This window comes from Trachypithecus francoisi, unplaced genomic scaffold, assembly GCF_009764315.1.
Source record: "Trachypithecus francoisi isolate TF-2019V2 unplaced genomic scaffold, Tfra_2.0 Lachesis_group4, whole genome shotgun sequence".
NCBI lineage: Eukaryota > Metazoa > Chordata > Mammalia > Primates > Cercopithecidae > Trachypithecus > Trachypithecus francoisi.
The window spans coordinates 117,029,525-117,056,768 of NW_022681469.1; the positions used below are offsets into that span (position 1 = coordinate 117,029,525).

Sequence of the window (27,244 nt, forward strand, 5' to 3'; positions counted from 1 at the left end):
GTTTGGAAGCATCTAGAAGCAAGCACAGTGAAGTGGCTGTCATGATGCTGACCGCACAAATGATAGTGTTAGGATCCCTTCATGGATGTGGCTGGATGACAACCCTCACCTGGGCCGCACAGCACCCTAATGTACACACTGAAGAAAGGCTGCATGGGGCTGCAGGGTGGCTCATTTCTAAGAAGGCCAAAGAAATTGCTCAGTCCAGACCAGGGAACCCAGCTTCTCTTTTAGAGGTGGGATCTTGCTATGTTGCTCAGGCTGGTCTCAAACTCCTGACCTCAAGTGATCCTCCCGCCTTGGCCTCCCAAAGTGCTGAGATTCCAGGCATGAACCACTGCACCCAACCTCTAGCCTCTTTCTACAAGTAAAATGATTCAAGTGAATTCAGGCCCACGCCAGGTCTCAAACCCTGGCCCTCCGCCCATCTTCCAGCCTCCACACCCCGTCTCTCTCCTTACAGAATCTTCTGTCGTTCTGCACATCAGGGTGGCAGACAGGTTGGCCAATGGCCTTGGACTCCTTTATCTGTAGTACATGTTCCTGTAAATTTAAACCTCCTCAGTTGGGTAAAAGCTTTGGAATTACTAACATTCCTTTTGTGCTGCCTAACGTTCTTGCCATTTAAAAGATTAGCAGGCATAATTTCAGTGAGCCTTCGTGACTGGCGTGCCTCTTAGCTTAATCTCTAGTTGGTACATGTTAAAACCTATAAAGACAGCCTCTCCAGCATACACAGGGAGCTTGAAAACGAAAGAAAGGTTGCTCTGACCCCTCAGAACAGCAGATTTCTTAAAAAAGAAAGAGTGAGATGGGCGGCCTCCCTTGCTGCCAGTGCTAGATTCCATGATATGAAACAGCAAGGTGCAGCGGGGACACGGTGGCTCGTGCCTGTAATCCCAGCACTTTGGGAGGCCGTGCTGGGCAGATCCCCTAAGGTCAGGAGTTTGAGACTAGCCTGGCCAGCATGGTGAAACCCCGTCTCTACTAAAAATAAAAAAATTAGCTAGGCATGGTGGTGAGCGCCTGTAGCCCCAGCTACTTGGGAGGCTGAAGCAGGAGAATCACTTGAACCCAGAGGTAGAGATTGCAGTGAGCTGAGATCACCCCACTGTACTCCAGCCTGGGAGACAGAGCAAGAAGATTCCATCTCAAAAAAAAAAAACTGACTTGCATATGTGCTTACATAAGAAGGGGAGATTCACTGAGTGGACCATGCATAGCATCTCTTAAATCTGTATCATGGAATTCATGATTGGACATCTCTTTTATATCAGGCAACATACAGGTGATGTACATACCTGTGGCTTCCTGGAAAGGGAAGGAAGTAGAGATGGCATCGTCTGTTAATTGTATGTGTATGTACGTATTTAAGGTAATGTGTGTCTGTGTGCATAGGGACACGTCACATGCATGTGTGGCACATTTATAGGATGAAGGGGTGTCTAAAAGACATTCAGGAAACTCACTAAAGGAGTGAGTTGCAGTTCTCAGGATGCGTGCTGTTTTCTTTTTCTTTTTTTTTTTTTTTTTTTTTTGAGACGGAGTCTTGCTCTGCCACCCAGGCTGGAGTGCAGTGGCCGGCTCTCAGCTCACTGCAAGCTCCGCCTCCCGGGTTCACGCCATTCTCCTGTCTCAGCCTCCCGAGTAGCTGGGACTACAGGCGCCTGCCTCGTCGCCCGGCTAGTTTTTTGTAATTTTTAGTAGAGACAGGGTTTCACCGTATTAGCCAGGATGGTCTCGATCTCCTGACCTCGTGATCCGCCCATCTCGGCCTCCCAAAGTGCTGGGATTACAGGCTTGAGCCACCGCGCCCGGCCACGTGCTGTTTTCAAATGAGCATATTTCACGCCGGCGGGCATGAGGACCACGCTGAAAGATGCCAGTTGTGCTTTGTGTCTAAGCCCAAAGCGTGGATATCGTTTTATAAAAGTAAAATTATATTGGCCGGGCACGGTGGCTCACACCTGTAGTTCTAGCACGTTGGGAGGCCAAGGTGGGTGGATCACCTGAGGTAGAGAGTTTGAGACCCAGCCTGACCAACACGGAGAAACCCCGTCTCTACTAAAAATACAAAAAATTAACCGGGCATGGTGGCGGGCGCCTGTAGTTCCAGCTACTTGGGAGGCTGAGGCAGGAGAATTACTTGAACCTGGGAGGCGGAGCTTGCAGTGAGCCGAGATCATGCCATTGCACTCCAGCCTGGGCAACAAGAGCGAAACTCCATCTCAGAAAAAAAAAAAAAAGTAAAATTATATAGTTATTGAAGGTCTGTCTGTTCGGGTAAGCCCTCTCCGGACTTATCGTTGTATAGTGTGTCCATGCCAAGGATTTGGTGTGAGTCTCCAAGCATTCACACCAAATTGTGGCCAAACCTAGCACTGAGAGTGCATTGGGCGTTTGGAGAAGGACACGTTGGGATTTCGTGATCCTCTGCCTGGCAGGAGCCGCTCAGCCCCTACAGCCCCTTCCCCGAAACCACCAATGCCTTTCTCTTCAGTTTTGCTATTCTCATACGCTGGTGATGGGAGTTTGGACATAAACATGGTCTCTTCTGCTTGCTTGCTTGCTTGCTTACTTATTTATTTATTTATTTATTTTACCTCCCGGATTCAAGTGATTCTCCTGCCTCAGCCTCCCAAATTACTGGAATTACAGGCATGCGCCACCATGCCCAGCTAATTTTGTGTTTTTAGTAGAGATGAGTTTCACCGTGTTGGCAAGGCTGGTCTTGAACTCCTGACCTCAGGTGACCTGCCCACCTTGGCCTCCCAAAGTGCTGGGATTACAGACGTGAACCACCGAGCCCAGCCTTCTGCCTTTTTTTGTTAGCTCCCTGTGGGTGGGAGAACTACCCCATGGAGTTGGTGCCTAGCCAGGCAGGACACGGAGGTACACCCCTATCGTTTTCGGTGGCAGGGTGAGAGGATTTTTATTGCCATACCTAGACACTTGAATTTTTTTTTTTTTTTAATTTTGAGACAGAGTTTTTGGCTTGTCACCCAGGCTGAAATGCAATGGTGTGATCTCTGGTCACTGGGTTCAAGTGGTCACAGGGTTTCACCTTGTTGGCCGGGCTGGTTGACACTTGAATTTATTTATTTTTTTCAGATAATTTGGGACTACAGAAAGGACTCTTTGAAAGGGTATTCTAAAATAATTTCACCCAATTAGGTTTTAAACATAGACTGCCATATTGTTGATTTCACAGGATTTGCTTTTTTAAAAAAGTATTTTATTTATTTAGAATTTTTCTTTAAGAGATGGGGTCTTACTCTGTTGTCCAGGCTGGAGTGCAGTGGTGCAATCTCAGCTCACTGCAACCTCCACCTCCCGGTTTGAAGCAATTCTCAGGTCTCAGTCTCCCAAGTAGCTGGAACTATAGGTGTGTGCCACCACGCCTCGCTAATTTTTGTATTTTTAGTAGAAATGGGATTTCACCATGTTAGCCAGGCTGGTCTCGAACTCCTGACCTCAAGTGATCCGCTTGGTTTGACCTCCCAAAGCACTAGGATTACAAGCGTGAGCCACCACGCCTGGCCTTCAGTAGCTTTTAAAGGTTGTAGCTGAAGATTTTGTACTTGTCACATGGGGTAATATGACAATGAAAGCAGAAGACAGACTGGTCACTCTGCTTTCCCCGGCATCCTCTCTGGCTGGACTTTTTGAAGGTGCTGCCCGGGGTCATGAAGAGATGGCCCTGGCTGCTTCCAGAAGGTATGCATTCCCGAGTCCACTTGTGTCCTGGAGAGTTGGGGCAGGAGGTGCTGTCCATCTTTGTATCTCTGTCTCTCAGTACACATTTAACAAATGAATGAAGCATTCCCCCAGAGAATTCTTAAATCATCTCAGCCAGTCATGGAATTTCCCAGCAAGTCAGCTTTTCGAACCCTGAAAATATTTTCAATATTCATCTCTTTAAGGAATGTATCAAAAGCAGTCAGCACCAACCACGGCTTTTCAGCTGATTCCCAAATGCATGATAAGAAACACCTAATTCCTTGGGGGAGAAAACTTGTTCAGGTGCAATTCTTGCGGAAATCCTTACAGCCCTGCGGTGTTCGCTAAGATGTAGCAAGAATGTAAATAGCTGGGTACTTTGATCTACCCCAAATACTTACCAGTTTAAACATTCTGCCATTCTGCCGTCATACCAAAAAAAAAAAAGAAAAGAAAAGGCACCAGCCCAGGGTTATGAATGACATTACTGTCGTTGGACAAGCTGTCTTGTGTGACTGAGACGTAGATCAAGAGAAATTTGTAAGAAAGACAATAAGGTACAAAAATCACCAAAGCTAATGTCAAGACGGTTGGAGATAAATAGATCTATATTTGCCATATACGGTAATAAAAGAAAAGTCCGTGCAAATTTGCTCGACATTTATGGACTTCTATGATTCATCTACCAGGGCCAGCAGCTCCAGCCAAGAGATATAGAATGTCTTCAACTGTATTTCTTTCCTAAATTGTTTCGCTACAAAGAAGCCACATTGTGTATCCAGAAGAAAATTCCAGGACCATGTAAAAGTCACTGTTTGGGAATAGGCCTGAGAAAGCTTGCTTGGAGGAATTCCAAAAGTATTCAAAAGGCAGTTATTGACCAAACACATAATAATTTTCTAAGCATCAACAGTTTTCCATAGATCCAAGCTCACGTATACAGCGTTATTTTCTGTGGCTAGTCACTCCAGAAATAGAGGATTCCCGGCCTTGTTGACTGATTGACTCATACGCAAAGTCCTCTCATTTCATTTTATTTTCTTACTTTTTTGAGAAAGGGTCTTGTTCTGTCTCCCAGGCTGGAGTGCAGTGGCACAGTCACAGCTCACTGCAGCCTTGATCTCTCTGGGCTCAAGCCATCCTCCCACCTCAGCCTCCTGAGTAGCTGGGACCATAGGCACACACCACCATGCCTGGCTATTTTTTGTATTTTTTGTAGAGACAGGGTCTCACCATGTTGCCCAAGCTGGTTTCGAACTCCTGGGCTCAAGCAATCCTCCCACCTCAGCCTCCCAAAGTGCTGGGATTACAGGCATGCGTCAACATACCCAGCCTGTTTTTCATTTTAATCTGTTATTGAGTAAGTTGCAATTTGTGGCTCCATTTCCAGAGACAGGGTGCGAAACAGGTACTGAGTCGTGTGTATCCTTCAGGTCCAGCAGCTTCTAAATTGTGTCTATCTCTGTACAGGTCCCTGGAACTCTCCTGGGCAGCAAGCTCAGAAGAGACCGACCTCTGTGGCCTTCGCAGTGCGTTGCTGTTAGATGCACCTTTTAGAAGCTACATTCATAGTATCTCGAAAGACGACAAACATAAGGGATACTCGGTGTGGCCACCACTCACTCCCACAACAGAGCCACCATTTCCCGCCCAGAATTTCCTGTGAAATGTGCTCATTTTAAAACAGCACGCATCCTGAGAACTGCAAAGTTAGGCATATAGATCAATACCAATTAGACTTCTTTTTAGATACACTCTACGCTCTGCAGAGACCTCTGGGGTCTCCAAGGGCTGGGACCTGCTGGATAAAACTGGATGAAACTAAGTTGCTGCTTCTCTGGTGCCCTTGAATGGACTTTCTTGGCGGCAGTGACATTGGGTCCGCTTCCTAGCAGCGTGCTGCTCTACCATCGGGGATGCTAAAGTCGGGGAGGGCCAGGAAGCCTTTCTTTGCTCGGAAGTTTTTGTTTCTCCTTCGCTTGCTAGGTTGGGATAATCCGTTGGGAAGCCTCTGAGCGTCTTTAAACATAAAATCTAGTTTCAAAGGTTTAAATTCCCTAGTTGCCCCCTAAGTTACATGTTGCTTAGACTTGGTTGCTATCTGTATGGTATAAATAATTCCATTTAGAAATTAAGAAATTATGGGCTGCTTTTTCGATGCCAGTGGCTCTGTGGTATCCCCCGACTACCAAAAAGAAAAAAAAAAGCATCTAAAAATTGTGAGGTCACTGCTTAGATCTTTCTTTCTGGCTGCACGTGGGTTACCAGGTGCCTTGCCAAGATCTTGCCTCTGTGTCCGTGTGTGTGTGAGTGAGTGTCCCAGAAAGCATATACACCGTGCTTTGTGTCTGCAAGTAGATTTACCCATCGTTCATTATTAATTATTCCTCTGAGCAGCGCTGTGAAACTAGTAAATATTAATAAACAATACGTGCTGATTATGAACCTAAGAACGAAAGGATGTCTTTTTCAAGCTGCTTAATTTTAGGTAAGCTAGTTGCACACAAGTGATGAATAAACGTGAAGTCAGGCATCCAGGTGGAGAAACAAAGAAAATCAAACTGGAACTGTGAAAGGAGCGTGCCTGAAATCTGATTTTATTTTATTTTATTTTTGAGATGGAGTCTTGCTCTGTCACCCAGGCTGGAGTACAATGGCGCGATCTCGGCTCACTGCAACCTCCGCCTCCCAGGTTCACGCAGTTCTCCTGCCTCAGCCTCCCAAGTAGCTTGGACTACAGGTGCCCACCACCACGCCCAGCTAATTTTTGTATTTTTAGTAGAGACAGGGTTTCACCATGTTTGCCAGGCTGGTCTCGAACTCCTGACCTCAGGTGATCAACCTGCCTCAGCCTCCCAAAGTGCTGGGATTACAGGTGTGAGCTACTGTGTCCAGCCGAAAGGATACAATTTATTTAAAGACAAAGGAAAAAGAAAAGCCATAGTTGTGTTCACTTAGAAACATCTCCCATTTCATGCCAATGTCTCTCATGGTGGTGGTGTCCAAATGCATATATGTGTGTGAGATTCATTGTTGTCATGTTGGAGTCAGACTGCAAACGTGCTTTATAAAAGTTTGTGGCTCCTTTCACTCACCCGCCCCCTACACATCGTCCAGATCTGAGCTCAGGTGCTCCTTCCCCAAAGGAGCCTTCTCTGCTGTCTAGGGTCAGGTCTGCCTCTTTTTCTCTTTTTCTTTTTTTTGGAAGCAGGGTGGCGCAATCACGACTCACTGAAGCCTTGACCTCCTAGGCCCAAGCAGTCCTCCCACCTCAGACTCCCAAGTAGCTGGGATTACAGGCACATGCCACCACACCTGGCTACTTTTTAAACATTTTTTGTAGAGATGGGATCTTGCTCTGTTGCCCAGGCTGGTCTCGACCTCCCAGGCTCAAGCGATCCTCCCTTAGCCTCCCAAGTAACTGGGACTACAGGCGCATGCCACCATACCCAGCTAATTTTTTTGATTTTTAGTAGAGATGGGGTCTGGCTGTGTTGCCCAGGCTGGTGTTGAGCTCCGGAGCTCAAGCAGTCCTCCCGCCTTAACCTCCCAAAGTGCTGGGAGCACGTTCCCCTGTGCCTGGCCAGTTTGCCTCTTAAACTCCCTTCACACCACGTGCCCCTTTCTGCAGCACCAGCCACAGGTAAGTGTCATCCATGTTGGTGGTGATTTGACTCACGTCTCACCTGCCACACAACAGAAGCCCAGGAGGCACAACAGCCTGTGGACTCTGCTCATGATTGAAGGAGCCCTTGAAACAGGGCTGGAAGGCCCAAAATAGCCACTCAACAAACATCTGTCGAATAAATGGAAGTCACGTGCCTTATTCCAAGTCTTTGCTCTTCTTCAAAAAATAATGATACTGACTCCAGGCTGCAGTGAGTGATGACCGCACCTCTGCACTCCAGCCTAGACGACAGAGCAAGACCTCGTTTCTTGCAAAGAATTATACTGACTACCTAATATGCTATTGTACTGCTTTAGTAAAATTCTCTAGTAAGTACTCCCCTGGTGTCGGAATCCACATTGTTCCCAGTAGTTCCCTGTTCTAAACTCATGCTGGACATTCTTGTGCATAAATCTCTGCGTACATCTCTGATTATTCTTATGGATAGACTCCTGAAAGTACTAAGAGGAAGGATTCATCTGCATTCTGATTTTAAACAGCCCATTTGTCTAAATGTTAGCAGGGCCTAAGATCTGGAATAAATGACACAGTGGCAAAAGTCAGAGTCACACATCTTGGTTGGTTTCAGAGAGTCCTGGGGTGAAATGGTGCCTTTGGGGTCCATCCCTGTCTAGCACAGGAGTTCCCTTTGCAGCAGTGTCCATAAAATGTTAGCTTGGGCTGGTCGTGGTGGCTCATGTCTGAATCCCAGCACTTTGGGAGGCCAAGGCGGGTAGATCACCTGAGGTCAGGAGTTCGAGACCAGCATGGCCAACATGGTGAAACCCTGTCTAAAGGCTAAAAATGCAAAAATTATCCTGACATAGTGGTGGGTGCCTGTAATCCCAGCTACTCAGGAGATTGAGGCAGGAGAATTGCTTGAACCCGGGAGGTAGGAGGTTGCAGTAAGCCGAGATCGTTCCACTACACTCCAGCCTGGGCAACACAGGGAGACTTTGTCTCAAAAAAAAAAAAAAAAAGTGAGCTTGGTGATGAGTCTGGGAAGAGCATCTCTTCATTCATTCAGTCCACAAGTATTCACTGAGTGTCTGCTCCGAACCTAGCACCATCCTTTGGCCCAGGAATAGAGGAATGTACATCTCCTCAAATGTCTCCTAGAAATTGAGACCTCACCACTCTCGCTAGCACATAAGCTTCCTGAGGGCAGAGACTGACTGACTGTCTCATTCACTACTTGTAATTAATGCTCAAATGATTTTTGAATAAATTAATATATAATACCTGGGCCGGATGTGGTGGTTCATGCCTGTAACCCAGCACTTCGGCAGGCCGAGATGGGCGGATCACCTGAGGTCAGGAGTTTCAGACCAGCCTGGCCAACATGGAGAAACCCCATCTCTACTAAAAATATACAAAAATTAGCCAGGTATGGTGACACACACCTGTAATCCCAGCTACTCAGGTGGCTGAGGCACGAGAATCGCTTGAGCCTGGGAGGCGGAGGTTGCAGTGAGCCAAGATCACACCACTGCACTCCAGCCTGGGCAACAGAGAGAGACTCTGTCTCAGAAAAACATGTGGTTCCTCTCTTTGACAAGTTCCAAATCTATTGATGTATAGATACATCAATAAATCAATAAATCACAGTTGTGTTTTCAAAGTTCTGAAATGTAACTAGAGATTTGTTTATTTTTGAGATGAAGTCTTGCTCTGTCACCCAGGCTGGAATGCAGTGGCGTGATTATAGCTCACTGCAGCCTCAACCTCCTGGGCTCAAGCGATCCTCCCACCTCACCCTCCCGAGTAGCTGGGACTATAGGCACTTGCCACCATGCCTGGGTAAATTTTTTAAAAACTTTTTGTAGAGCAGGAGTCTCCCTATGTTGCCTAGACTGGTCTCGAACTCCTGGCCTCAAGGAATCCTCCTGTCTGGGCCTCCCAACGTGCTGGGATTACAGGTGTGAGCCACTGTGCCCAGTCAGAAGTTTAGACATGAGCAGTTATTCAGAAAGGGACCTGGAAGAATACTTTGAAATCAGACCTAGAATCAAATCAGACTTATTTAAGAGAATTAACCAGTTGGAGCCTGAATTTGGCTTCTCCCGTTTCCCACCACTGATCCCCTGGACACGTGGCTTTGGAGACTGGGCAGGGCTGATGCCAGCCCAGGCTACTGGAGCTGGCGCTTGCACGCTCCTCTCAGTGGGGTGTCTGATCCCCAGATGCCAGCAAGGCTCTGGCTGTCCTGTCTGAGCTGCCCCTGAGGCCACACACAGGATCTCAGAGTGGACAAACAGCCTTTCCCTTGACAATGAGCGGTTCTCAGCTCTGAGACCAGAAGAAGCCTTAGTGCAACCATTTCTCAAAGTTTCAGTCTCTTTAAACTGGGGACTCCGGAGAGGTTGCATGCGTGCGTGCGTGTGTGCGTGCGTGCGTGTGTGTTGTATCTCTCAGTATTGACTGTGTTAGCCATGAAAGCTGAGGAGTCTACAAAGCACAGGAACACACAAACACACGAGCCACTGGTGTCAGAGTGAGGCTATCGTGACACATCGCAGCCATCAAGAAAACTCCACTGTACACTTGCAGGAGAAGGCGAGGAAAAGGCAAGTAACAAGAGTAGTTTTGACCTTGTGAATGCATGAAAGGATCTGGAGAGCCGCGAGTCCCCAGACCCTGCTTTGAGGATTGCTGGCATCCAGGCTCCACCATAACCCTGAGCTGTGGCCACGTGCTGCCAGCCACGGCCTCCGTGCAGTTCGAATCTGCCCTTCTTCTAAGTCCTTTGCACCATCCTCAGTCTTTATTGGTCCATATTCAGGCATTACCACTTAGATAACACCCCCCTACACACACACACACACGCACACACCCCACTTTTCAACATCAGACAAGTCTTTTTTTGTTTTTTTGTTTTTTGAGACATAGTCTCATTCTATTGCCCTGGCTGGAGTGCGGTGGTGCAATCTCGGCTCACTGCCTCCGCCTTCAAGCAATTCTCCTGCCTCAGCCTTCAGAGTAGCTGGGATTACAGGCACATGCCACCACGGCTGGATAATTTTTCTGTTTTTAGTAGAGATGGGGTTTCACCATGTTGGCCAGGCTGATCTTGAACTCCTGCCCTCATGTGATCCACCTGCCTTGGCCTCCCTAAGTGCTGGGATTACAGGCGTGAGCCACCATGCCCGGTCTCATCATCAAAGCCTTGCAGATTCCCTGTTGCTCGGGAACTCGGGTCCCCACCTGCGGTTTCAGGGTACCCCTCGCTGCTTGCCAGCAGGCACCCTGTGTTGAAATCCTGCACCCTCATCTCAGCTCTCCATCCCACCATTCCCCCAAAGCCATCCCTTCCCATGGTGGAGTTGTACCAGGCACCACGCAAAAGCCATAGCATCAGCATTGGAGACTTGCTGCCAGGACACAGAACGTGTTTTAAATGGTGCAAAGACATTTAAATGGGAAGAAATTACAGCAGGAGTGAGTTTATCCCTTTCAAGATAATCTTATTTAATAACCAAAAAACTCACAAAGATGTGCATTTTATCCAACTACAAAAGCAGCGTGGCAGGTTATATATTGTGGTAATTACATGTTTGGGGTTTCATTCCTCCTTTAAACCAGATTTCTATTATTTCAGAAAATCAGCCATTGTAGAAAAAGACTATTCATTTATTTCATTGCTGGGTGGCCCATACACTGTAAAAATAGGTCAAGAACAGTAATCTAAATTGACTGCTGATAAATAATTAAAGCTAATGGAATTTTTCTCAAACCTGTGAACTAAAATCTTTGAGAAATTGCCAGGACATACTTACTGTCTGCTGTTGTATAGAAAGATATTTTTTATTTAATACTTGAGTTTCAATGCCATTTAAAATTACCCTTTTCTATCACAAGGACTGGAAGGAATATGTGTTCATCTATAAAAGTAACCAAAGGAACGATGCCGTGTTGATGGTTATATGGTTCATCTTCAGATGAGATGGGAAGTGACGGTTTCAGTATCCTGGAACAAAAGAAACTTGTTTTTCACTGAACTATATTTTAAGTTGAGGTCTACAGTCCGCATATCACATAATATATATTGTCTTGTTTTTAAAGACTTCATACCTGGTCTGAGCTCTTGTATACATTGATAAGGGAAACTTACAGCTATCTTATATGACATCCAGGAAAATAAATATTGAGAACATTTTTTTCTTTCACCAGTAATTACTTTTCTCTCATTGGTGCTGCCAGGGCCTTATAAAAAGACACTGGGGTCGGGCGCAGTGGCTCACGCCTGTAATCCCAACAATTTGGGAGGCTGAGGCAGGTGGATCCCTTGAGGTCAGGAGTTCAAGACCAGCCTGGCCAACATGGTGAAACCCCATCTCTACTAAAAATACAAAAATTAGCCGGGCATGGTGGTGGGTGCCTGTAATTCCAGCTACTTGGGAAGCTGAGACAGGAGAATTGCTTAAACCTAGGAGGCGGAGGTTGCAGTGAGCTGAGATCATGCCACTGCATTCCAGCCTGGGTAACAAGAGCGAAACTCCGTCTGAAAAAAAAAAAAAAAGAAACGACAATATGAGCTAAGACCAGAGGAGAGGGGAGAGGCAAGAGCAGAGAATTACCCCAGGTAGGGGATATCTGGAACAGAAGGTGACAACTGAACAGGCCAAGCCACAGGGCCAGGTCCCTAAGGATCCCCACCTCTAGCACCATTGGCAACAACCTTGAGAGAGTCAGAATTGAGTCTTTCAGAAGTGACCCAGTTCAGCTCCTCACTACCCCCACCCTGCCCCAGTGCTCTTGGAAAGACTACATTGTCACCAAAGGAGAAAGGGTCCCACCCCCGAGCTGTCACTGTAGAGGATGGGGTACCACCAAGAGATGCTGCACCTCTTAAATGAAGTCAGGGTTATTTCCCAGAAAAGCATTCAAGTTACTGTAGAGTGCAGAAAAATCTGGATTATTATATATATATATTTTTTCATTTGGAGACAGGGTCTTGCTCTGTCACCCCAGCCTGGAGTAGAGTGATACAGTCATAGCTCACTGCCATCCCAAACTCCTAGGTTCAAACCATCCTCCCAAGTAGATAGGACTACAAGCCTGCACCACCACCATACTTGCTAATTTTTGTATTTTTTCCAGCGACGGGGTTTTACCATGTTGCCCAGGCTGGTCCTGAATGCCTGAGCTCAAGCAATCCTCCCGCCTTGGCCTCCAAAGTGCTGGGATTACAGATGTGAGTTATCAGACTTTTTTTTTTTTTTTGGAGACGGAGTTTCACTGTTGTTGCCCAGACTGGGGTGCAATGGTGCAATCTCGGCTCACTGCAACATCTGCCTCCTGGGTTCAAGCGATTCTCCTGCCTCAGCCTTCCAAGTAGCTGGGATTATAGGCACACACCACCATGCCTGGCTAATTTTGTATTTTTTTATTAGTAGAGACGGGATTTCTCCATGTTGGTCAGGCTTGTCTCGAACTCCTGACCTCAGGGGATCTGTCTGCCTCAGCCTCCCAAAGTGCTGGGATTACAAGTGTGAGCCACCACACCCAGCCCAGATATTTTAAAAATAGAGACGACTCGATGACTTTGGAGATGTGTTTGTAATTCACAGCCTCCTTCTGTGTATGCGTTGTGTTTGTGCTGATTCCAGCGAGGCTCTCTCTCCTGCAGACAGAGGTGCACCTCTGTGCAGCAGCTCAGCATGTCACCAGCTCTGGGTCCCTGGCACGCGACTCTGGGATATGGGGAGCGGAAGAGAGCTCATGGGAATTGGGAACATGAGGCCCTAAGATAGAGCAGAGCCTTCCAGAGAGGGCCCAGGAGTGTGTGTGTTACGACTCCTGCTCATACATTACAGGTGCAATTGAACACTGCATGACGATTTTATTTGTCTCTATTTTGCTTTTATGTCAGAATGATTTCCTCCAGCAATTAGCATTACCTAAAAAATTCCTTAATAGCGTTTTGCTGTTCAGTTCTGTGACCTGAAAACTGAGTTGTGAATCAGCGGTTTCGAGAATAATGGAAATCCGGCCAGACACAGTAGCACACGCCTGTAATCCCAGCACTCTGGGGGGCCAAGGTGGGTGGATCACTTGAGCCTAGGAGTTTGAGATCAGCCTGGGCAGCATGGTGAAATCCCGTCTCTACAAAAAATGCAAAAATTAGCCGGACATGGTGGCGCATGCCAGTAGTCCCAGCTGCTCGGGGTGCTGAGATGGGAGGATTGCCTGTGCCCAGGAGATCAAGACTGCAGTGAGCTATGATCGAGCCACTGCACTCCAGCTTGGATGGAAGAGAGACAGACACTGTCTCAAAAAAACAAAAAAAAAAAAAAGGAGAAAATAATGGAAATCCTTTCACATAGAAACATCTCTGTGTAAACATTATTTATTTGCTGTGTACTCAGAGGAGGTTGGCATGAGCTATTTTGGCTTTCACCAAAAGACATTCGATAGGAATTATCTCAAGAACTTGACTTTCTCTGCATTAAGATGTTTGTTGCTTTTTGCCCAATAGATGGGATGGGATGAAAGCAAGGTGAAAAAACATCACTGACAAGCCTGTAAATGAATTAAGTGTGTAACTCGAAGTAATTAAGTTTTAAAACATGGCCGGGTGCAGTGGCACAAGCCTGTAATCCCAGCACTTTGGGATGCCGAGGTGGACAAATTACTTGAGGTCAGGAGTTTGAGACCAGCCTGACCAACATGGTGAAACCTTGTCTCTACTGAACGTACAAAAATTAGCAGGGCGGGGTGGCTCGCACCTGTAGTCCCAGCTACTTGGGAGGCTGAGGCAGGAGAATCACTTGAATCTGGGGAGTGGAGGTTGCAGTGAGCCGAGATTGTGTCACTACACTTCAGCCTGGGTGACAGAGACAGACTCCATCCCCCCAAAAAAAACAGTTTTTAAACGTGTTCACTGCCTCATTATCATTTGTTCCACTGTGGTTTTGACCGGCCTGAACCCCACTTTTTCCAGTTTATGACCACAAAGAAGGATTATGCGGGTGTGCGTGAGGACCAGTAAGTGGCAGAATCTGCATTTTCTGGTGCTGTCCAGACAGCAAAGAGTGCTGTGTTCTAGAAAGACAGTAAATCATATCATGTCCTTGCTAACCGACGATGGAGAATTCTGTGGGTCGGAATTGAGCATCTTTTTTGAGACAGAGTCTCTCTCTGTCACCCAGCCTGGAGTGTAATGGCATGATCTTGGCTCACTGCAGCCTCAACCCCCCAGGTTGAGGTGGGGAGTCTCCCAGTGTGCTAGGACTCTAGGCCTGAGGCACCGTGCCTGGCCAGAATTGAGCATCTTTGTATCTGTCTTCTTAGTTTAGTACAAAACTGAATAATATTTGCAGGCAGCAGAATTGGATCGGGAATTTCTCAAACTGCCAAAGATGAAATTAGAATGAGTGATTTTTGGCTGGCAGCTTGAAGTACATATATATCAGTTTGTGTATGATACGTGTGAGTATATAGTGGTTTTTCCCTCTTCAACTGTCTTTAAATATGTGTGTGTGCGTGAGTGTGTGTACAAACACACATGTAGCTTTAATATCAAAAAGGTTATTTTTGTAGGTCTGTTAGGAGACATGAATATGCTCAAAAGGGAAAAAATCTACATGGATGGGTTGAGAGGAGTTAGCTTTATGTAAGGACATTATAAAAGGCACAGCTTTTCTGCCTTTCTGGAATGCTACAATGGAATATAGAAATAATTGTATCATCTCCTGTACTTCTCAGAGCTGGTGTTTGGGTGAGGCTGGCCCTGTGCCAGGTTGCAGGGTTGGGGGTAACCTGGGAGCACGCCTGGTAAGGCACACTGCCATTCAGGGCCTGGCCTTGCCCCTGTGCCCCAGCCCCCTGCTCTCCTCTATCAAGCTCTGCCCTCTTCCCTTTCTCTACTGTAATCTGAAATCTCTCAGCCCCACCAGCTTTCTCATTCCGTGACTTCATCTGACTTGTCTCTTTCCTCTCTGAATCTGGGCCCTTGTTAAGCCTTTTTCTGTTTTTTTCTTTGAGCCAGAGTCTCACTCTGTCACCCAGGCTAGAGGGCATTGGTGCGGTCTCGGCTCACTGCAGCCTCTGCCTCCAGGGTTTAAGTGATCCTCCCACCTCAGCCTCCTGTGTAGCCTGGACTACAGGCATGCACCATCATGCCCAGCTAATTTTTGTATTTTGAGTAGAGACAGGGTTTCGCCATGCTGGCTAGGCTGGTCTCAAATTCCTGACCTCAGGTGATCCACTTGCCTCAGCCTCCCAAAGTGCTGGCATCACAGGTGTGAGCCACCATGCCCGGCCATATCTGTTCTTCCATACATTCCCTCATGCACCCATTCCATGTCTTTTGAGTCCCCACTATGTGCCAGGCCCCGTGGTCGTTTTCCCTGGACCCTGCTGGGATCACACAGTAATCTTTCCTCCATCATTCTTTACGCCTTCCACCCTCTTTTTGCTTGTTACCCTTTGTGTTACATTTTGTCCTCTACCTTTCTGAAAAGCACAGTGGGTGAAATGCAGTGATGTGTTAGCTTCCTGTTGCTGCTATCGCAACCTGCCATGCGCCGAGTGGCTTAAAACAACAGAAATTTATCATCTGACAGTGCTCGAGTTCAGGAGTCCAAAATGGGATTTCCCAGGCTGGAATCAAGGTGTCAGCCAGAATTGTGTTCCTATTAGAAGCTCTGGGGGAGAATCAGTTTCCTGGCAGTTTCCAGCCTCTCGGGCTGCCCGCATTCCTATAGCATTCCGACCTCTGTGTCCGTCCTCAGATCAGATCTCCTCTGATTCGGAGCCTCCTGCCTCTCTCTTACTATGACCACTGGGATTACACCGGGCCCACCTGGATAATCCGGGATCATCTCCTGACTCATGATCCCTGACATAATCCCATCTGCAAAAGCCCCTTTTACCATCACAATCTGATGTATTCACAGGTGCCAGCTTATGAGGACGTAGTTATCTCTGTCAAACTATTATTGGTGCTGACCACAGATAGCCTTATTTATATAAAAAGAGATTGGTGGCCGGGCATGGTGGCTCACGCCTGTAATCCGCAAAACTTTGGGAGACCAAGGTGGGCCTATCGCTTGAACCTGGGAGTTCGAGACCAGCCTGGGCAGCATGGTGAAACCCTGTCTCTACAAAAAATACAAAAACTAGCCAGGCGTGGTGGTGTGTGCCTGTAGTCCCAGCTACATGGGAGGTTGAGGTGAGAGGATCCCTTGAACCTGGGAGGTGGAAGTTACAGTGAGCCAAGATCATGCCACTGCACTCCAGCCTGGGTGACAGAGCCACACCCCGTCTTGTGGGGGAGGGGGGGGAAGCAACAACATATTGGTAAAGAATCTGATTATTTTTTGTCATGGAACTTGGTGTAAAAATATAGAAAATCATCTAGTGGAGGAAGTAACAGGACTGACTTCTCCAAGGAAATAATGGTATCACGTTTAGAAATGCATCCTTTGGAACAGTATGCAGTTAAAAGGGAAATTACAATGCTTCTTGACCAAATATTTCTACAGGATCACAATACAAAATAATGTGGGCTGGTGATATTTGTCAAAAAAACTTGTGGTACAGTGGTCAGGTGCAGTGGCTCACACCTGTAATCTCAGCACTTTGGGAGATCAAGATAGGCAGATTGCTTGAATCCAGGAATTCCAGCCTGGGCAACATAGCAAGACCCTTATCTCTACAAAAAAATATGAAAATTAGCAAGGCATGATGGTGTGCATCTGTAGTCCCAGCTACTCAGGAGGCTGAGGTGGGAGGATCACTTGAACCTAGGAAGTTGAGGTTGTAGTGAGCTATGATCACACCACTATACTCTAACCTGGGTGACAGAGCAAGACTCTGTCTCAAAAAAACAAAAACTTGCTATACAGGCCTATCCTGTAGGTCCCTCTGCAATGATGGAAAAGTTCTGTGTCTGCATGGTTGTAAGCAGTAGCCACTAGCGCCCAGTGGCTACCAAATCCTTGAAATATGGCTAGGGTAACTCAGAAACTGAATTTGCCAAATTTATTTAACTTTAAGTTATATTTAAAAATAAAGAAGCACATATGGCTGTATGTGTTGGATAAGCAGACTTCTTCATCTGGGATCTCGATAGGTCTTACTTAGGAAGGCTCTGATAAAATGGCAAGGTCAGTAGCTTTCCTCAGATTCTCAGAAGGCTTCATGAACCAAAATGTAGGCCTGGCGCGGTGGCTCACGCCTGTATCCCCAGCACTTTAGGAGGCTGAGGCGGGCAGATCACCTGAGGTCAGGAGTTTGAGACCAGCCTGGCCAACATGGTGAAACCCCATCTCTACTAAAAATATAAAAATTAGCTGGACGTGGTGGTGGGCACCTCTAGTCCCAGCTACTCGGGAGGCTGAGGCAGGAGAATCACTTGAACCTTGGAGGTAGAGGTTGCAGTGAGCTGAGATCTCGCCACTGCACTCCAGCCTGGACAACAGAGCGAGACTCCATCTTAAAAAAAAAAAAAAAGAAAGAAAGAAAAAACATAGTTTAAATGCCTGAACTTTCAGTAAATATTATCTTAATAGAGTCTTTTCAAAGTATTTGAAGCACTTTCTCAGTTACTTCATTTTAAATAAAATGCTCTGAACAGGATCATAAGCACGTACCTATGGGATGTCTTGGTGTTTCAAAATGGGCACTGGTGGCACGGGATAAAATTTACTGTGACTCTGTCTGGTGTGGATTCAAAACAGGCTGTATCTCCCACTAACAGTGCATTAAAATGGCAGCTAGGGCCAGCCATGGTGGCTCACGCCTGTAATCCCAGCACTTTGGGAGACGAAGGTGGGTGGATCACCTGAGACAGGAGTTCGAGACCATCCTGGCCAGCATGGCAAAACCCCATCTCTACTACAAATACAAACATTAGTCGGCATGGTGGTGGGCACCTGTAGTCCCAGCTACTTGGGAGGCTGAGGCGAGAGAATCACTCAAACCCAGGAGGCAGATGTTGCAGTGAGCTGAGATCGTGCCACTGCACTTCAGCTTGGGCGACAGAGTGAGACTGCATCTCAAAAAAAAAAAAAAAGGCAGCTAAAACACAGTGCAGTGGCCCAGGTCCATTTCAGATAGAAACAGCAGTCAAACCACCCATTCTAGTCTATTTTATTCCAAGCGAATTATCTCACTTAAACTGACATCACCAAAAGCTTTAGTCTGTAGCACATTCAAAATGAGGTATATGTGACCAGGAGTTAGTAGAAATAAAAAGTCGTTGTAGGCTGGTGGGGTGGCTCACGCCTGTAATCCCAGCACTTTGGGATGCTAAGGTGGGCGGATCTCTTAAGCCCAGTAGTTTGACCCTCGCCTGGATGACATGATGAACCCTATCTCTACAAAAAAATACAGAAATTAACCAGGCATGGTGGCATACGCCTGTAGTCTCAGCTACTTGGGAGTCTGAGGTGGGAGGATGACTCTAGCCCAGGAGGCAGAGGTTGCAGTGAGCCGGGATTGTGCCACTGCACTCCAGCCTGGTTGACAGAATGAGACTCTGTCTTCAACAACAACAACAAGAAAGAACCACTTCGTTGTATTCTTAAATAAGTTTAAATCCTGGAGCGCCAGTTGGCGTTGTTCATGTTTTAGGAGTGCAGGAACGGGTGAGGTCCCCAGGCTTGCTTTAGATAATGATAATCAGCACTGACTGCCACGCTGTTTTTAGGAGGCCTTAACCAATGTTTCCCTTCTTTCTCCTCCTCAAATGGCTGCTTCCTGACCTCCGCCTCCTGCTCCAGGATTTGCGCAAGCAGGTAGCGCCGCTGCTGAAGAGTTTCCAAGGAGAGGTAAGCTTTTCTATTCATTTTCTATCCTGAGCCACCTTTCGTGGCTAATTCATCTTTTTATTCACGTTAAAGAAATGCTGTGGGCAAAAGGTGCTGCCCAGATGGTGCCTTCCCGGCTGCTCTGACGCAGCGTCGTGCATATTTTGCACTTTGCAATGTGATTTTCCACTGGGTTCTTGGTGAAAGCTCTCCTGGAAAAGGAAGCTATGCTCAGAATATACAGAGGTGTGGTGGATTCCGAGCAGAAGCGCCCTGTATGGTTGCAATGGGCAGGTTGTTTTCATCACGGCCTTTAGGAGCCCATACGTTCCCTCTAGGAAGTCGCCTGGTTCCCTGAGCTGTTCTGGGGCTGCCACTGCCATGAGTGCGGTGCTTTGGTGAGAGGCTGGCGGGGGCACAGGGATGCCACTTGATCGCAGAAACACAGAGCATCAGGCGGAAGCCACGAGGAGCAAGCCTAGGCTCAGTGGAAGGAAGTGGTTTCTAACGGATCCTTCCAGAGAAGGACTTGAGCCATCTGGCAGGCGGCACGTGGGTGGCAAGTCACCTGGGACGTCCGCCCTGGCTACCTGTTAGCAGAAACAGCCACAGAGGGGACCGGGCTTCACGCAGGTGACTTTGCTAGCCCTTTGTGTAAAGATTCAATGATGTTTAGAAAACCAGAAATTATATTATTCTTGCGGATTTATTGAATCTTCTCACCTCTTTAGCGTCTCCCATTGGAAAAACAGAATGTGAAATCATATCAGGCTGATGAGAAAAGGAAATGAGACATTTCCATAGCCCCTGAAAGTACCATATTGGTACAGTCTTAGGGATTTTTTTTTTCTTTTTTTTTGAGACAAGGTCTTGCCCTGTCACCCAGGCTACAGTGCAGTGGCGCGATCTTGGCTCACTGTAACCTCCATCTCCCGGGTTCAAGTGATTCTCTTGTCTCAGTTTCTCAAGCAAGTGAGATTACAGGTGCACACCACCACACCCAGCTAGTTTCTGTATTTTTAGTAGAGACACAATTTCACCATGTTGGCCAGGCTGGTCTCGATCTCCTGACCTCAAGTGATCCACCTGCCGCGACCTCCCAAAGTGCTAGGATTACAGGCATGAGCCACCGCGCCTGGCAGGGATTTTATTTTCTTGCAACTATTAAGTCACAGGGAGCACATGGTGGAAGGAGCAGAAGAGATACAGCCGTGAGGTACAGTAGGTTCCACTTGGGACACAGGTGATGTGGGCCTTATATATGGAAGGCTGGGTTCCTGGGCCCAGAGCTCTAGAGCAAGTGGTCGGGCTTCCATTTGGGAAATTCATCAGCTGGGAACGAGAGCAGGGAGTGAGTGAAGAAGGAGGCCAGGGAGATTGTAGCCAGAGATAGAGAGGCGATTTCAGGACATCAAAAGGGACCAGTGTAGAAAGAAGACACAGCGGTTGGTGATGGCTGGAAATTTTAGAGGATAGAACAGTGCCCCTCTCTTCTTATGATCTTCTTCCTGCCTCATTCAGCCCCCATGCATGTAGCTTGGTCCGGCCAGCAGGACACCCGCATCCCAGGGCTTGGGTGGACCTGAACAGTCTTTTTCTCAGAACTTCATCTCCAAGCCCGTACTTGATGAGTGAGACTGTTACCTGACACCTACCCACATTTGATCTTACCTGTTCTGTTAACTGTTCAGCAGCTTTTGAGAGACGCACTAGCTTCCTAGTTCTCTCACTCAGAGAGTTCAGTGTACTTTCTGGGTGTTTGCTTGTTTTCCTTTCTTCTTGAAAAGATTTCAAAGCTGTGTAAAAATGGAAAGATGAATACAGTGAACACCTGCACACTCTTTTTTTTTTTTGAGACAGCTTCGCTCTTGTTGCCCAGGCTGGAGTGCAATGGCGCGATCTCGGCTCACTGCAACCTTCACCTCCCAGGTTCAAGTGATTCTCCTGCCTCGGCCTCCCAAGTAGCTGGGATTACAGGCATGCACCACCACACCCAGCTGATTTTTGTATTTTTAGTAGAGATAGGGTTTCATCATACTGGTCAGGCTGGTCTCTTAACTCCTGACCTCAGGTGATCTGCCCGCCTCGACCTCCCAAAGTGCTGGGATTACAGGCATGAGCCACCGCGCCCGGCCCACCTATACGGTCTTTACCCAGATCCACAGTCATTAACATGTCACCTCATGTACCTCCCCCCTCCCCTACCCGCCCACCACTTTTGCTGAACGTTTGGAAGTAAGTTGCAGAAGCAGGCACTGTGTCCCTCAAACACATGGAAGGCTCCTGAAGTGAAGGAACCATTAGCATTCTCCCACATTACCGCAGTAACCACAAATATCACACCTGGGAAAATTCACAGGAATTCCAGCTCACCTCCTATTTGATCTAAAGTCAAATTTTTCCAGTTATCCCTAAGATGTCTTTTATAATGGCCTTCCCTACAACTGAGGTCCAATCAGGTTCAGGTTCACACATTACATTTGGAAATCTGTCTTATCTATAGATCTGTCTATCAATTCATCATCTGTTTTATAATTTTCTATTTTAAAAAGTTTTTTGTTTTTTTGAGACAGGATCTGACTCCATTACCCAGGCTGCAGTGCAATGGTGCCATCATGGCTCACTGCAGCGTCCACCTCCTGGGCTCAGCAATCTTCTTGCCTTAGCACTCCCCCGCCCCCCCTCCACAGATAGCTGGGACTATGCATGTGCACCACCACATCTGGCTAATTTATTTTTATTTTTAGTAGAGACGAGGTTTCAAGATGTTGCCCAGGCTTGTCTCGACATCCCGGGCTCAAGCCATCCTCCCGCCTTGGCCTCCCAGAGTGCCTTGATTACAGACATGAGCCACTGTACACGGCCCCTCCATTATCTCTTTTAATGTAGGACATCCTCTCCATCTCCATCACCTTTATTTTTTTTATTTTTTTTATTTTTTAGACAGGGTCTCACTCTGTCCCCCAGGCTGGAGTGAAGTGGTACAATCTCAGCTCACCACAACCTCCACCTTCTGGGTTCAAGCAATTCTTCTGCCTCAGCTTCCCGAGTAGCTGGGATTACAGGCACGTGCCACCATGCCCAGCTAATTTTTGTATGTTTAGTAGAGATGAGGTTCTGCCATGTTGGTCAGGCTGGTCTCAAACTCCTGACCTCAAGTGATCTGCCTGCCTCAGCCTCCCAGAGTGAGTGCTGGGATTACAGGCATGAGCCACCGCGCCTGGCCTGATTTTTTGTTTTGTTTGTTTTTTTGAAGAGTCTTAGCAAATTATCTTATAGATTAGCCCACATTCTCAGTAGGATAATGGATTTGATTCCTGATATCTTAAATTTGAAATACCCAACAAACATCTAGGCAAAGCTTTCAGTTGCCTATTTTTTTTAAAGGCCATATGAAAGCTAACCATAAATAAATAAATAAAATTAACATGGATTTTGAAAACACAAAAGAAAGGTAATTGTTTAGCACCATTAATTAATATTTATCAAGCCTCTGCTAATTTATAAGTAAATTTTATTATGTATAGTTAAGGTATACAACATGATGCTATGGGATACATACAGACAGTAAAATGGTTATACAGGGAAGCAAATTAACATATGCATCGTCTCCCATAGTTACTCTTTTTCGTGTGTGTGGCAGGAGCAGCTAAGATCTCATTTAGCAGAAATCCCTCATATTGTAATTATATTTACTACAGTTCTTGTTGCACATTAAATCTCTAGACATTCCCAGCGTCATCCTTCCCAAAATGCTACATTTTTTTTTTTTTTGAGATGGAGTCTTGCTCTGTCGCCCAGGCTGGAGTGCAGTGGCGTGATCTCGGCTCACTGCAAGCTCCACCTCTCGAGTTCAGGCCATTCTCCTGCCTCATCCTCCCGAGTAGCTGGGACTACAGGCGCCCGCCACCACGCCCGGCTAATTTTTTGTATTTTTAGTAGAGATGAGGTTTCACCATGTTAGCCAGGATGGTCTTGATCTCCTGACCTCGTGATCCACCCGCCTTGGCCTCCCAAAATGCTGGGATTACAGGCGTGAGCCACCGCACCCAGCCCCAAAATGCTACATTTATATTAAATAATATGTACTGATATGCCAGGCTGGTCTCGAACTACTGAGCTACAGTGATCCACATGCCTCAACCTCCCAAAGGGCTAGGATTACAGGCTTGGGCCACCACGCATGGCCTGGAAGTGGTTTGTAAAATATTTTACTTCCATCCTTTCATTATGATGTGTTCCTATTAAAAAGGTGATCATGCCTGTAATCCCAACACTTTGGGAGGACAAGGCAGGAGGATCACTTGAGCCCAGGAGATCGAGACCAGCCTGGTCAATATAGTGAGACCCCGTCTCAGGCTTATGCCTGTAATCCCAGCACTTTGGGAGGCTGAGGCAGGTGGATCACCTGAGGTAAAGAGTTCGAGACCAGCCTGGCCAACATGGTGAAACCCCATCTCTACTAAACATACAAACATTAGCCTGACGTGGTGGCATGAGCCTGTAATCCCAGCTACCTGGGAAGCTGAGGCATGAGAATCACTTGAACTCGGGAGGCAGAGATTGCAGTGAGCCAAGATCGTGCCACTGCACTGCAGCCTGGGTGACAAGAGCAAGACTCCATCTAAATAAATAAATAAATGTTTGCGATATTATGAAATGATTAGTTATGATTATAACAAACTCATAAAATGTAACTCACAGTGAAATTAGAGCTATTTATTATTGATTGATTGATTGTGGTACCTAATTTTGAGTGTTTCACAAGCCCAACAAATTGATGGGTGGTGTGGGGGGGGTGTGCCCTTAATATTCAGTCCAATGTGAAGCTTATTCTAGTTCAACAATAGTTTAGACAATCCCTTCAGTAAAGTAATGCGCACACCCTCTAGGAAAGTGCTGTCTTCCTACCTTTTCTGGCCAATCCTTACTTCTCTCCCTGAGAAGGGGCATGGTGTGGAAGGTTGAGGGGATGAGGGGCTGGCTCAGAGAACCTTTTGGTAGTAGGGGAGCAAGTGTGCTCAGGCAGGAAAAACCTCTTAAGAAATAACTTGAGTGCTCATATTAGAGAAGAAATGAAAGGCTAACAATCTATGAACTAAGCATCAGCTTTATAAAATTACAGTAGGCTGGTGTGATGGCTCACGCCTGTAGTCCCAGCACTTTGGGAGGCCAAGCCAGGAGGATCATCTGGGGCCAGGAGTTTGAGACCAGCCTAGTCTAATATAGCAAGACTCCATCTCTATTAAATAAATAAACAAATAAATGTACAACAGAGTAAGATCAAATCGAATAAAAGAAATAAATATAATTATAATAATACATATAAGAACAGAAATGAATGAAAAAGAAAACAAAGAGCCAGGAGAGAAACATTCTGAAAGTCGTTTATTTGAAAATACCACTTCAATTGACAAACCACTGCACTAATCAAGACAAAATTGTTAGGAATAAAATTGGGGATGATATTGCAGCTGCTGCAGAGATTAAAAAGATAAAGGGAATGTTATAAGCAACTTTATGCCAATAAATTCTGAAGTGGAAAAAGTTCTAGAATTTTGTAACTACCAAAACTGATTAAAGAAGAAATAGAAAACTTGAATAGCTTTGTAACTATTACTGAAATATTTCCATAAGGTCTAGACAGTTTTCCGAGAGAGTTTTATCAATCATTCATGAAATAGAGAGTTCTCATACTTAGCAGACTCCTTCAGAAAACAGAAAAAGAGGGAGCACTTCTTAACTCCTTTTATGAGGCTAATATAACCTTGATACCAAAACGAGACAAGAACAGTACAAGAAAGGAAAATTAAAAGTCAGTCTTATGGGCCAGGCGTGGTGGCTCACGTCTCTTATCTCAGCACTTTGGGAGGCTGAGGCAGGCAGATCGCTTGAGGTTAGGAGTTTGAGACCAGCCTGGCCAACATGGTGAAACCTACCCCGTCTCTACTAAAAATATAAAAATTAGCCTGGCATGGTGGCGGGCGCCTGTAATCCCAGCTACTTGGGAGGCTGAGGCAGGAGAATGGCTTAAACCCAGGAGGCGGAGGTTACAGTGAGCTGGGATCATGCCACTGCACTCCAGCCCTGGCAACAGAGAGAACTCCATCTCAAATAAAAAAAAAAAGTCAGTCTTATTATTGAATAAATATGCAGAAGTCTTTTCAAAGGTATTAGTAAATTAAATCCATCAAGCTTGGTATATCCCAATAATACTGTTTTGTTTAAAGTTTTCAAAATTTATTAATTTAAATCCATATCATTAGTAGATTAAAGGAGGAAACAATTTCAATAGTTATACAAAAAGATTTTGATAAAATTCAAATCCATTCATGATTAAAAACTACCAGTAGGCCGGGCATGTTGGTCAGAAGTTTGAGATCAGCCTGAGCAATGTGATGGAACCTCGTCTCTACTAAAAATACAAAAACAAAAAATTAGCTGGGTATGGTGGGTGAGGGCCTGTAAACCTAGCTACACAAGAGGCTGAAGCAGGAGAATCACTTGAACCCAGGAGGCAGAGGTTACAGTGAGCCAAGATCGCACCACCTCACTGTAGCCTGGTCAACAGATCGAGACTCCATCTCCAAAACAAAAACAAAAAACAAAACCCTGTTAACAAACTAGGAATAGAGGGAAGCTTCTTTAATGTGGTAAAAGGTATTTATCAGAAACATACATCAATCATCAGACCCAGTGGTGGTAAAAAATAGTTTCACAGGCAACCAGGTACAAGACAAGAATACCTACTATTGCTACTTTAATTAACATTGTACTGGAAGTCTTAGCTAGCAGAGAAAACAACAACAAAAAAAAAGAAATAAAGTACAGATAGGTTTTTTTTCTTTCTTTTTTTTGAGACGGAGTCTCACTCTGTCGCTCAGGCTGGAGTACAGTGGCGCAATCTCGGCTCACTGCAAGCTCCGCCTCCCGAGTTCACGCCATTCTTCTGCCTCAGCCTCCCGAGTAGCTGGGACTACAGGCGCCCGCCACCACGCCTGGCTAATTTTTTGTATTTTTAGGAGAGACAGGGTTTCACGACGTTAGCCAGGATGGTCTCCATCTCCTGACCTCGTGATCCGCCCGCCTCGGCCTCCCAAAGTGCTGGGATTACAGGTGTCAGCCACCACGCCTGGCCAGATAGCTCTTGACTTAATGATGGTTCAGCTTTAGGATGATGCAAAAAAACTGTACTTTGAGTACCCATACAACCATGCTGTTTGTCAGTTTCAGTATAGTATTCAATAAATTACATGAGCTGTTGAATGCTTTGTTATAAAATAGGCTTTGTGTTGAATAATTTTGCCCAACTATAGGCTAATGTAAGTCTTCTGAATATATTTCAAGTAGGCTACACTAAGCTATGATGTTTGCTAGGTTAGTTTATTAAGCGCATTTTTGACTATAATATTTTCAACCTACAATTAGATTGTTGGGATGTAACCCTGTTGTAGATCCAGTATAAGTACTGCAACAGAAGAAATCAAACTGTCATTTTTCAACTGAGCCTCAATTATTTAACCAGGTTACTAGATACAAAATCAATATACAAAAGTAATTATAGGCCGGGTGCGGTGGCTCAAGCCTGTAATCCCAGCACTTTGGGAGGCCGAGACGGGCGGATCACGAGGTCAGGAGATCGAGACCATCCTGGCTAACCCGGTGAAACCCCGTCTCTACTAAAAAATACAAAAAACTAGCCGGGCGACGTGGCGGGCGCCTGTAGTCCCAGCTACTCGGGAGGCTGAGGCAGGAGAATGGTGTAAACCCGGGAGACGGAGCTTGCAGTGAGCTGAGATCCGGCCACTGCACTCCAGCCTGGGCGACAGAGCGAGACTCCGTCTCAAAAAAAAAAAGTAATTATATACCCCTGTATCAGCAGCAAACTTAAAATGTAATTTTTGTAAAGGATACTACTGGAGACAGCCAGCCAAAAAAAAAAAAAAAAAAGTAGCTAGAAATAAATGTAACAATACAAGGGAAATCTTTCTGGGGAAAGATGTGACATTTGTATTGAAGGATATTAAAGGAGATTTAAATGGAGAGAGGGAAAGTATATAAGGAGAGAAATTTCCACTGCTATTGAAGCGGTCACTTTTCT

The 27,244-nt window shown here is 46.1% G+C and overlaps 1 protein-coding gene across 16 annotated transcripts in view; it reads left to right on the forward strand.

Moving 5' to 3' along the window:
- Positions 1–27,244, forward strand: part of CUX1 (cut like homeobox 1) — a 517,458-nt gene that overhangs the window by 242,145 nt on the left and 248,069 nt on the right. For 13 of the 16 annotated variants that reach the window (XM_033192564.1, XM_033192563.1, XM_033192550.1 and 10 more), the window contains exon 3: positions 19,117–19,164. The exons of the other annotated variants lie outside the window; for them this stretch is intronic. In XM_033192564.1, the coding sequence (XP_033048455.1) occupies positions 19,117–19,164 (48 nt within the window). The remainder of the gene's footprint in view (positions 1–19,116; positions 19,165–27,244) is intronic. 16 annotated transcript variants of the gene reach the window in all.